General features: G+C 40.0%; 1 protein-coding gene across 1 annotated transcript in view; it reads left to right on the forward strand.

The window, feature by feature from the left end:
* Nucleotides 1–1,099: 1,099 nt before the first annotated feature.
* The window catches only part of LOC127441231 (protein unc-13 homolog A-like), an 82,708-nt gene continuing 70,872 nt past the window's right edge, over nucleotides 1,100–12,935 (forward strand). Inside the window, exons 1-4 of the mRNA XM_051698403.1 lie at nucleotides 1,100–1,115; nucleotides 1,806–1,835; nucleotides 3,069–3,168; nucleotides 12,193–12,310. Coding sequence (XP_051554363.1) covers nucleotides 1,100–1,115; nucleotides 1,806–1,835; nucleotides 3,069–3,168; nucleotides 12,193–12,310 — 264 coding nt within the window. The remainder of the gene's footprint in view (nucleotides 1,116–1,805; nucleotides 1,836–3,068; nucleotides 3,169–12,192; nucleotides 12,311–12,935) is intronic.

Below are 12,935 nucleotides of genomic sequence, written 5' to 3' on the forward strand. Positions count from 1 at the left end.
TGGTTTGTGTGCAGCTGTGTTGTGTTCTGTTGTTTCTATCGCTGTGGTGGACTTGTTTTTAGATAAACAAAATGCGTTTTCTCTTGAACGCCCCATGTCGAGAGTGTGCTGTGTGAATTGTTTCTCTCATGCAGTCTCATCATGAACGTGCAGAGGAGATCAACGGTCGGTCAACAATTTCACTGAATAATACATTAGATATCGGTTTATTTCTCACCAAAGCTCATCGTATGCTTTCAAAACAATCATGAGTCTCATGTAATAATTTATTAGACTTCTGAATTATAATTTTGTGTTCTTTTGAAGCTTGAAGAGGTGGTCATCATAAACTGCCATTGTATGACATCACTGAGCACAACATTTTTTCACAATTTCTCCCTTTGTGTTCAGAAAAAGAAAGAAAGTCATATGGGGTCATAACAACACAGGAGTGAGTAAACAATGACTGAATTTTCTTTTTTGGGGTGAACTATCCCTTTAAAAGATTTTTAAAACTGCAGCTCTGCTCATATCCACCATATGAAGAACCCGGAAGTGTGGTTGTCTGTGGTGTGACGTCACTGTAATTTCATATAAAGACTTTCAATTACTGTTAATTTCACCAACACAACTCTAGTTATTTTTCTACTAAGTATCTCAAACAAACCTTTTCAAACATTCGATGACATTAACTGGCAAACTTTGGCAAATTAAGGTACTAGTTCCACCTCAAAAATGCTCTTTGTATCAACCTGGTACCTTGAAAACAAGACTTTATTCTGAGGCTGTATAGAATGAGACAAGTCACTGGTATACTTATGAATAGGAGAAAACATAACGCTGAATATGGCGGCTGTAGGAATGGAAGTCATGTTTTAAGTCATGTTTTACATTTAATAAAGCCAGTCGCCTTTTTGATACCTTTTGAGACATTGAGAATGAATGTGCATTAGCTGGACCAGCCTGAAAAATTGCAGGGATTTTTTTGCGTGATCCGAGCTTAAACACAATTCATGATATGATCGTTGTCAGATTCTATTGCTGATATAAAATATGTTATTTGCTTGTAATTTTGATCAACACTTTCAGAGATTTCAGTCTTTACCCATTCAAGTAGAATATGCATCAGACGGACAGTAAGTGGCCTATGAACGGTCTGATGCTGCAACTATTAGAGTGTAGATGAAAACCACATGAAGCATTTATTAAAGGATCAGCATATGTAGGTGTGTGCCCGTAGATTCCAGCTGACTCAGGGCTTTCAAACACAGTCACTTCCTGTTTTATTGGCCGCTCCAGGGAGATGAGAGGGAAGAAGAGAGAAGATGAGCTTGGGGTGAGGTGGGGTGGGGATGGATGGAGGGTACAGAGAAGGTTTGAATATTAATGCACCTTTGCACTGCATGCCATGGGCTACAGCTGGCATCAGTAATGCATGGGCATACATGTCACACATCTGACAGTACACTGCAGAGAAAAAGAGAGCGAACTTCTATAAGCGAATCTACAATGCACAATTTCTGCTTTCTTTGAATGCAATTTGTGTGTAAGTGTTTGCTCTATAAGAACACCAAATAAAGCAGCTTTTTGAAGTCAGAACGCCAAACAGCCAAGATCAAGGTGGTTTGATAGTGGTGTTTGCGAAGTGAAGCATCACTACTATTGCTTAAACTAAGGGTTAGAGATATGTTCAAATCACTAACCATACAGTATTAAGCATGTAACTTGTCCTGCAGCGTTTGCCCCACGAACACGTTGAACTTTATTTTATTTGCCCATTACTTGTCAGATACTAACAGCTGCTCCTCTGTGTTTGTGTTCTGCAGTGAAGAAGGCCAGCTATGATGGACCTCAGGGTAAGTACAGACCAACACAACTTAAATTAACTATGAACCGGTATTTTTGTATTTATTGTTTTCAAAACCACAAAGTATCACCATACATGTTTATATCTTCTATGTGAACACTATATCAATTGTTTTGTCATTTCAAACTAACATACTTCTTTTTGTGAACATTTTTGTGTGTGCTTTGATATTTGGTTATCTAATGTCATGGCATTCAGACCTTTTTAAGTATGACATAAAGCTGAAGAGTGTAATTTTTTACGGTGTTAAAATACTTTCTCCTATCTCAGCCTAATATGCAGAAACAGCTATAAATAAGCCATTTGTAGGTAATTTCCTCGAAAAAAATGGTAAACTCTGTGGGGAAATTTCACTAAATTGTTGTGCCACTTTTGCATGTTGTATTTTAATGCAAAAATACTGTCTTATTCACTAACCACCTGCAATCATGTTTAAGCAGGAGCGTCTTGAGTTGATGAAATAAGTCATTATCACTCCTTTCTGGTGCACAAACGCCTCCTTTCTATGTAAATTAGGCTCATTATCAATCACCCTTTATTCAAAAACTCTGTGCTATTTGCAAATTTAATGGTGCTATTACTGGCAGAGGAAAGCGGGCAGTAATATTGAATTTTATTTAAAAAAGATCTTTGTGTACATTTTCTGACAATGGCAGCAGTGATTTGTCACATAATGATCAAAAGATGGAGAAGAGCATTATAACCCGGCATTTATCCACGTGCACGGTGCAGTGGAGTGCATTTTCGGCATGTTAAAGAGATGATTCAGGTGTCTGGATCACAGTAGGGCAGTGACGCTGTACAGTCCAGATCATCCTCTGCTCAGAACCAGAATTGCTCTGTGCAAATTGCGTTCAGCACAGATTTTGTGTGCACATTTGCACTGTTGTCTGATCTGCATAGTTACATAGTTACTTTAGCTAATAAACGCTGCTTTTACCGTGTGCAATTAATTCTTAGTTAATTTCCACCTAAAAATATTTAAACATTTGCCAGACACAGTAACATTGACTCAGCCAATGGTGTGAGTTTGTGGTGGGACTATCTGTTTTTCCGACCAATAGCAGATTGGGGGAATGTTCAGGAAAGCTGTCTGAAAACAATGTTTATTTTTCCAATTCCATTTGGTGGCACTGAGAGCACACACTTCAGTTTAAAATACTTTTAAGGGCACTGTATGGATGTTATGGATGGTAATCCCCAATTCATTTTGCTTTTGCAGAGAAATACAACACGTACGTGACTCTAAAAGTGCAGAATGTTAAGAGTACGACCATCGCCGTACGGGGCAGCCAGCCCAGCTGGGAGCAAGACTTCATGTTGTGAGTCCTTCACAGTATTTCTGTCCATTTTCGCTTCGCTTACCTCGCTTTTTAACTTAGTGTCCCTTTAATTCTGCTTTCTTTCCCTGATCCCTTTTTCTTCATCTTTTCATTCTCTCCACTCCACTTTTGTTCTCCTCACTTGTTCTGGTCAGTCTTAATTTAGACACTATTTCTCTATTATCCACATGACTCTCTCTCTCTCTCTCTCTCTCTCTCTCTCACACACACACACACACACACACACACACACACACAGCTGTGTGTGCTCTCATTATATATTCCTGCTGAGTTCAGGCTCTTCTTCTACAGCTGGTGACAAATTGGAAGCATGGATCTTCTGCACTACCGTGGTTAGATGTAACACGATTTCTATAAAACAAATTATGACATTTTTTTAATTATAAACAGAAGGCCTACTCTAAACACAGTAAAAAAAATAAAAAAAACAAGTAAAAACAATAAATACAAAATATAAACATTTATAAGTTGTAACAAAAATTAATTATATTCCCTCACTCCCCTAATGTATCTGTGACAGATCACTTGCTCTCTCATGAAGGAGGAAGCGGTGACCAGGTAAACAGTCGATGTAAATCTTTTATTTACAATGCTTTTCAGCATTCTACACAAATGTTTGTTTTTCAGCACAAACATCACACACACACAAGACTGCTGCGTGCATCGCTCTCTCTCCCCTCCGGCGGTTTGGATTGCCCCTTTTATCCCTCTCAGCTCTCAATGTGAACACAAACAGCTGTTAGAGATAATTTCTCACAGGTGTCAATCCTTACCGTTTTCACTCTCCCGGCCTCGCTCTCCACAGATGTTGCTCAGTCACACCCCCATCACCACATACACCCATCGCCTGACTCAGGCCGCAGAGCCATCCGGCCTGTCACTTAAACCTAAAAGTCTGGAGAGCTAGATACCAATGAGTGATCCGTGCATTGGCATCTTTCATGCGATGGAGCCTCTGGAGTGGGGCGTGGTCCGAACAGAGGGTGAAAGCACTGAACACGGCTCTGTCCACTGGACCTATCTGGTGCCCCTTTTTAGTCAGATCAGTTAGCGGGCTAGTGATGGTCGAATAATTAGGCACAAACCTGCGATAATAGCCAGCCCCAGGAACTGTCTCACCTCTTTTTTGGTCTTAGGTCTTGGGCAGGCTGCAATTGCTGCAGTTTTATCAATTTGGGGTCGCACCTGCCTGTGACCCAAGTGGAAGCCCAGATACCGTACTTCCACCCACCCAATTGCGCGCTTCTTTGGGTTCGCCGTGAGTCCTGCTCATCTCAACGACCTCAGGACAGCCCTCAGATGCTGCTGGTCCTCTGCCAGTCGTAAATATTAATGTAAATAATGATATCAGCCAGATAGGCAGTGGTGTAAGCAGCATGCGGTCTGAGGATTCTGTCCATGAGCCACTGAAAAGTAGCCAGGGCCCCGAACAAACCGAACGGAAGCATCACGAATTGGTGTAATCCGAACGGTGTGGAAAATGTTGTTTTCTCACAGGACATGGGAGTTAAGGGAATCTGCCAATATCCCTTTGTTTATTCCAGTGTCGAATAAAAGCGAGTCGCGCCTAATTGATCGAGCAGTTCATCAATCCGAGGCATTGGGTACGCATCAAACTTAGACACCACATTGACTTTTCTATAATCCACACAGAACTGGACCGAGCCATCACTCTTCAGAACCAGCACCACTGGGTTGGCCCAGTCACTGTGGGGTTCTTATATTACCCCCATATCTAGCATGGCCTTTAATTCTTCCCAAATCACTTCTTGTTTTGTGCTTGGGTAATTGGGAGGGACGACTGCATACCACTACCCCTGGGGTCGTTTCGATATGGTGCTCTATGAGATTCGTACAACCGGGAAGAGGCGAGAACACATCTGAGAATTCTCTTTGCAACCTGGCAACCTCCATGACTTGTGATGGTGAGAGGTGGCCACCGCAAGTGACCTGGGTGACTTGATTGGTGGCTTTTAAGTTCACCTCCGGACCGAGTTCCTCCCTTTCTGGAACCACTGTTGCCAAGGTCACGGGGACCGCTTCTCTCCATGGTTTAAGGAGATTGAGGTGGTAAATCTGACGTGCTCCACCTCTGTCCATTCGTTTAACCTCATAATCGACTTCCCCAACTCATGGTGTAACCTCATGGGTCCTTGCCACTTGGCTAATAATTTAAAGCCCTATGTGGGGAGCAATACAAGGACTTTATCTTCCAGTGTAAATTCCCATAGCCGAGTACCCCTATTATACAGCCGGCTTTGATGTTCTTGAACCTGGAGCAAATTCTCCTGTGTTAATTGCCCCAGTGTGTGGAGATTTGCTCTCAGATCAAGAACATATTGAACTTTGTTTTTGGTGTTTGAAGGTCCCTCCTCCCAATTTCCCTGTAGGACATTGAGCACGCCGCGTGGCCGACTCCCTTACAATAATTCAAATGGTGAGAACCCCGTTGAGGCTTGCGGGACCTCTCGAACTGCAAATAATAGGGACTCGAGCCACTTGTCCCAATTTCGAGTGTCTTCATGCACGAACTTACGAATCATATTCTTTAGGGTCCGATTAAATCGTTCGACCAAGCCGTCCATTTGGGGGTGGTTAACGCTGGTCTGAATCGATTTACCCAATAATTTGTACAGTTCGCATAGTGTACATGACATAAACGTAGTGCCTTGATCAGTGAGGGTTTCTTTCAGAATCTCCACTCGGGAAATAATTCTAAAGAGTGCCTCAACAACATTTCGTGCTGAAATGTTGTGCAGAGGCACTGCTTCCGGATATCGCGTTCACCAGAACCAACACAAAGCAATGCCTGCATGTTAAAATGTCATCCGTTCTAAAAACACACCTGCTTTGTGCTCGCTCTGCTTTGTCCATTGAGCTGAATCAACCTACAGAGTCATACAGGTGCATTAGCGGAGGTTGTGACTTCACCTGTCTATTTGACGCTGCTAAACCAGGTACTTCAGATGTGTCGCTAGACTTCAGAATCACACACATCACAAATGCATACCAACCCATATAATGGAGTCTAGATAAACATTTTAATGCATTTTAACTGTCAACAGGAACTTGACAATAGATTTGATTAATATGACTGATAAACGCCCCCCAGTTGTAACCTAACGCCCCCTCTCTACTAATTTGCTCTCAGCACCCCGTGGCATCCTTTGAACGCCCACTGGGGGGGCGGGACCACCCCCGTTGAGAACCCCTGACATACAGTAAGAGTGAAGAGCTATAAAATGAATGTGGATAGCAGAGCTCAGATCATTTGCTCTTGGACAGTCAAACAGAGAAATGTTTGAGTCTTTTTATTGCAGACTTCGCATGCACATTCTTACACCGATCATGCTTATTAGGCCAACAACATGTGTGGTCATGTAAACGCATTAAATGGCTTTCCTTTATCAGTGTAAGGCAGGTCTATCCAACAGCCGGCCCACGGGTTGTCAGTTTCGGGCCATTCACACCAAAAATGTTTTTCCGTCCGTCCGCGCAATTCTTCAATTGTTTCCCTATGGAAACTTGTGCTACATTGATATCTTTGAACATTGCACCACGTCTTGCTGTTTTTATAGCGTCTCGTGCTGGAGTGCTACATTTTTTAGACAAACTGTGCTACAGTTAGGCCTAATCATCATCCATTGAATGGGAAAATTAAAGAACTAAAATCATAGATGACTTACAGGCGTGAGTTTGGAGAAACAGAAGCGTTCTATCCATTAATTTGATCAAGACAATATTCGATTTGAAAAGTCAAAAGTTTAAATCTATTCTTCATCATCATTTACTCCAATTTGGAACAATTTTGAAAGCACTTTTTAGTTGATTTTATGTTGTTGTTCCTATGTTAATACATTAATAGAGTACAAACAAATAGTACTGTATGTTAATCATTTATATTTACTGTTGCTATTTATTATTATTTAATAAGTTCATATATATATATATATATATATATATATATATATACCTGTATATACAATCAGATTGATAATGTTTTTTATCCTAATAGTAAACAACTTTTAAGAGTAATGGATGTTTAATAAATGTTTAATTAGGCAATTGTATTTCTCTCTTTAGATTATGCAAAATACTTAATTAGTCTGTGCTTTATTACTATCTTTATTAATAATTAATTGCTGTAATAGTAAGTGTTCCTTAAGCAGTAATTAACACATGAATTGTGCATAAATGTATATCTAATTCATTACACATATAAATGTATATAATTTCTTTATTAACTACTGTGTGGATTTATGCCTTCTTAATATTCTCAAACACTTCTTTACCACTGGTTTGCATCAGCTGAATATACTTTAGTTTGATATGATTAACAAGTTGTTTACTAAGGATAAAAAAACAATATCAAACTGCTTAAATATTAACTTATTAAACAATAATTAATTGTTTGTACAGTGAATATTAACAAATAATGTACTATTTCTACAATACATAGCCTATTAATCTATTAACAGTGTTGTGCAAATGATTATAAATGATCAATTAACTATAAACTAATGCTTTACAAATACTTTATACTGTGTAGTTGCTATGAAGTGTTTTTTCTCTTCATGATTTGACGTCAAAAGCAGAGAATAACACGATTATTTCAAATGTCATGTAAACACGGATTTCTTGCTTTGTCTGATTTTTTTTTAAATAAGCTGATTTTTGGCAGTAATCAGAGTATTGGTGTGCATATAAATGGGATCATTTCTCTTCTGAAACTCTAGAGGAGACACTCAGGAGAAACATCTGAGAAGAAACTATTGAGATATTAAAGAGATCTCATTTGTGATTTTATTTTTCCTATACTGTAGGTGGAGAATCACGCTTCTTGTCAGTCTGTGAACTCATTCCGGTGTTCCTTTCATGTTGTGATTACTCACTGGTTTTGCCCTCTCACCCCTCTTCTTCTGTTTTATAACATTGTTTATTCTGCTTATGTTCACTTTAGTCTCCTACATCTTGCCTCTTCATTCGCTAACACACTCACACACACGTTCATTCCTCTGTATTCCTCCTCTGCGCTCTCTTTCTCTGATGACGGACAGCGTACAGATCTCCTATCTCATCGAGTCTGAACTGGTGCAGCACGACTGTTCTTACGTAACACAATATTAAGAGATTCTCCTCTCTGCTCTTTACTACATGACGTGACTTTAATATTTACACCAGCGTGCGGATATAGAGAGCTGTGTTCTGGAATAACCTGCCTGTGCTCTCCTGGACACCAACAGCAGTTTCTTCTCATGACCGTACTGTGCTCAATCTATAGCTTAACTGGTGGAGCATGGTGCTTGTCATAGGTTTTATTCCCAGGGCGTGCACGCACACACACGCACACACACACACATTTGAATAAAATGTAAGTGTCACTAATAACTTAAAGATTATTTAAAGAAATAAATTTGTGGGCAGTGGTGGCTCAGCGGTTAAGGCTCTGGGTTACTGACCAGAAGGTTGGCAGTTCAAGCCCCAGCACCACCAAGATGCCACTGTTGGGCCCTTGAGCAAGGCCCTTGACCCTATCTGCTCCAGGGGCACCGTATCATGGCTGACCCTGCATTCTGACCCCAGATTAGCTGGGATATGTGAAAAAAAGAATGTCACTGTATATATGAAAAATGTATAATGTGTGACAGAATAAAGACTTCTTCTTCTTTAATAGCTCACCCAAAAATGACAATTCTCTCATCATTTACCCATCCTAATGTTGTCTCAAACTCATATGACTTTCTATCTTTGAGGAACACAAACTAAGATATTTTTGAAGAATGTATGAGTTGTTTTTGTCCATACAAGTCAATGGGATCCAAAACTTTCAAGCTCCAAAAAGGACATAAAGGCAGCATAAAAATAATCCATACGACTCCAGTGGTTTAATCCATGTCTTCAGAAGCAATATGATAGGTGTGCACAGGGGCAGATTTAGTGATTTGGAGGCCCTAGGCAAAATACAGGAATGGGGCCCTCTTTAATGACACACATTTATGTCGATTTTCTCTAAAAGGTGCTGTAAGTCTTTATTATTATTTTTCTGTGTCTGTCTTGTGTTTTGTCTTCTGTCTTTGTGTGAGCGCACGGTTTCGGTTGTGGTTTCCCTGCCGTGCACTCTTCGGTCAGTCTCGTGTCTCATGTCTGGCGCACAGTGTCTGGATCCTGACTTCCCTGTCTGGCTCAGTTTCAGTTTTGGTGTCGGGATCCGGACACTCATGTTCCATGTCTTGTCTGTATTGGCGTGAGTGTATTGCGCTTACGTCACCTTGGCGGGATGCACTCGAGTCAATAATCTGTGTCTGTCTCTCGCGATTGCAAAATGCGCCTTGCACTCGGGTCGTGAGCTGTCTTCATGTTCTGCTGAGGTTCGGTCACTTCGGTCTGAGGTGTCGGGTTTGTGTGTGGCCGAACGCTCGCACAGGTGTCCTGTCTCGATTTGTCGCCTGTCGCGTGCATCGCGTGGTGTTTGCCTTGCCATGTACGCTCAGGCTGTGTCTAGTGTGAGAATGCATGGCACTGCTTTGTAGGCATTGCCGTGCATTCTCTCGTTTTATCTGTCGGTTGGCATGACTGCATGTTGCCTATTGTCTTGGCGATATGCGCTCGTGCCATTCAGGTGTCTGCGCTTTTGTGAGAGCACGTGGCTTTGTTTTGTTCCTGTATTGCCACGTGTCTCTCAGTCTTGCTTCATGCCCCGCCTCCTTGTTTGCTTATTATTAGTTCATTAGTCACACCTGCCCTGCTTGTTAACCCATTTGATTTCTCTCCCTATTTTAGTCTCCTCGTGTGTGCTGTCCTGTGCCAGTTTGTCTTGTTCGTTGGTCTTGTTCCTCAGCCTTGTTGGAGTTGGTCCTGTTCCCTGTCCAGTCAGTCCTGTGTGTTTTTTCCTTTTTGCTCCAGCCCAGCCCCCCTTGTTTTTACCATCCTTTACCTCGTTTTTTTCCCCTTCAGGGTAGTTTGAGATTTGCCTTTGTTTATTTATGTATTAATAAAGCTTTTTATTTTTTTACTCTGTTTTTGGGTCTTGCCTCTACCGATTCGTGACAGGTTGTGCCAACTTTCTAAAAAGGAGTGAATAATAATGTCTGACAACACATATGCTGGATATAGTGAGTGCTGTGCTCGTGGGTGCAGCGGCGGGTACCTTAGGAAGTCTCGATTCTGTTTAATTTTTTTCTCTCCACAAATTCAAACCAAACTGAACTAGCAACAATGTAGCTTAACTTGTATCTTGCAACAAGTATACGTTGAAATCACACGAAACTGTCAGAGTGGTTTGGCTCACTTTCACCTGTTTACGAACTTGAGTAGATGCAAAAAAAACCTTGGAATAATCCATTACGGCCTGATCTGAGGTGTGGGTGAGAAACAGATCAATATTTAAGTCCATATTCACTATTAATCTGTAATCTTTACCTTACAAAAATAATATGCATTTAAAAAGACACCACATCCAAACTCAAGAATCCTAATAAACTTTTGCATTGGCAATAGTACATTTACGCACACCTGTCCTCAATTAGACGCTCTTCGGTAAAAACACGCTGCAAACAAACATCTCAGATGTGTCGATCACATGCAACTTCGTTCTTTTTCACTTCAGTCCATGCTTCAGGATGTCAGAAAAAGCGCCTGTCATAGATTAAGGCCATGCCTCCTCATGAATAATTATGAGGAGGTAGAAATCTTTCATCCCTACAACATATCGAGAGACATTCACTCATTATTGATTTCAATAATAGTATAATATTCCAATCCCTAGATAGATAATAGTCCAATCCCTATTCCTAGATAGGCTATAAACTCTCTTAAAATTAAAAAATGATTGCATGTAATCAACATACTGTTAGTTTTTCCCTTTTGGTGTACCTTTTTTAATACAGCGACTGACAAATAGCAAGTTGCTGTTAATTTTATCTTTACAAATGTTTAATAAAAAGAGTGTGAATTGGTTTTAATAGAAATAATAATAATTTTATAAAATAATGATTAGATTTAGCAAAACATGCTATAAGTAATAAAAACATAATCAGATTAGATGACCTAAAAAGCAAAAGATTACAAAAAGTCCAAAAGATTACGTTACTGGTTACAATTTTAGTCGTGCAATTTGTAATCAGTACAGGATTACGTTTCAGAATATTTTGGGCATATTTTGTTTTCTATTTATTTTTATTTTTATTTTTTATTTTTTTTTATTTTGGGGAATTTTCTCCCTTTTTCTCCCCAAACTGGAATGCCCAATTCCCAATGCGCTCTAAGTCCTCGTGGTGGCGTAGTGACTCGCCTCAATCCGGGTGGAGGAGGACGAATCTCAGTTGCCTCCGCGTTACCGCGGAGACATAGCGCGTGTGGAGGCTTCACGGCATCCATGCACAACTCACCACGCGCCCCACCGAGAGCGAGAACCACATTATAGCGACCACGAGGAGGTTACCCCATGTGACTCTACCCTCCCTAGCAACCGGGCCAATTTGGTTGCTTAGGAGACCTGACTGGAGTCACTCAGCATGCCCTGGATTCAAATTCACGACTCCAGGGGTGGTAGTCAACATCTTTACACGCTGAGCTACCCAGGCCCCTTGTTTTCTATTTATTTACATTTTGAAGTGATGTAATTGTACTCTCAAAACCTCCTCTTGTGTGGTGCCAACAGTCAAGCCAGATAAAGTACAAATGCAAATTTCTCTCGGTAAATAACTAAACATTAGATCTTGACTTTAATTAAGCTCTTCGCTCACGCAGCTCTCGGTTAGTGCGCTCTTCGTGCCTGGTTTTGTAAGAAGCCGTTTATGTTGAATGCAATAAAAGCTTTTTTCTCCCCATTCAGAGGAGCTCTTTGTCTTTATGAGATTTACAAATTACAAGCAGCCTTTTTCATCCATTCTTCCAATTTATTTGTTCATTCAGCTGTTTACTCAGATGTAGTGCATTGACGCCTGTATTTTTCCTCGTCTAATGTTTGTTCTGTCTTGTTACTCTCACTCTCTTTCTCTGTAGTGAGATAAATCGGTTGGATCTGGGTCTTACCGTGGAGGTGTGGAATAAAGGACTGATCTGGGACACAATGGTCGGCACCGTTTGGATTCCACTGCAGAATATTCGCCAATCGAACGAGGTCAGTACTGGCCAATAGGGTTGGGCTATACTAAAGCTAACTATTGTTTCAATAAGATACGTAAATATAAAATTATTAATAAAATAATTGTAAACCATAAACCAAACCAACCAGCTCCGAGGTGAATCACAACATTACAAACTTTGATTTGAAGCAAAAAAGTATTTGAAAACCAGACAAAAAGACAAAGTTATAAGACTGCGTATTTAACGAGTTTAATGAGGGAATACATTTATTATCCCATGAAGTATTGCCAATGACGTAATCGAATTAAAAACAATGGAAAAATACTTCATTTAAAATTGGTTATAAGAATAGAAACAATATATGTACATTTTATTGCAAAAATATTCAGATTTTAGCAGATGTATAAAAAAAAGAGTTTGAGAGTGTGCGGTCGCTGCCGAGGTCTTTTTTGCACACTTTGTTGTATGTGATTTCCTAGATTGGTGGATCGTTTCCCTTCACAATCATGGGTAGCATTTCAGGTTCATAACAAAATTCCATCAAATTAAATTGTGTAATTTTTTACTAAATTAAATTAATAAAACTACGTTTTTTTATTTTATTTTGTTAAAGATTACTCAATTTAATTTAATGGAATTTTTTTATAAAAATTGAAATG

The sequence above is a fragment of the Myxocyprinus asiaticus genome, chromosome 5 (genome assembly GCF_019703515.2).
Source record: "Myxocyprinus asiaticus isolate MX2 ecotype Aquarium Trade chromosome 5, UBuf_Myxa_2, whole genome shotgun sequence".
Lineage (NCBI taxonomy): Eukaryota > Metazoa > Chordata > Actinopteri > Cypriniformes > Catostomidae > Myxocyprinus > Myxocyprinus asiaticus.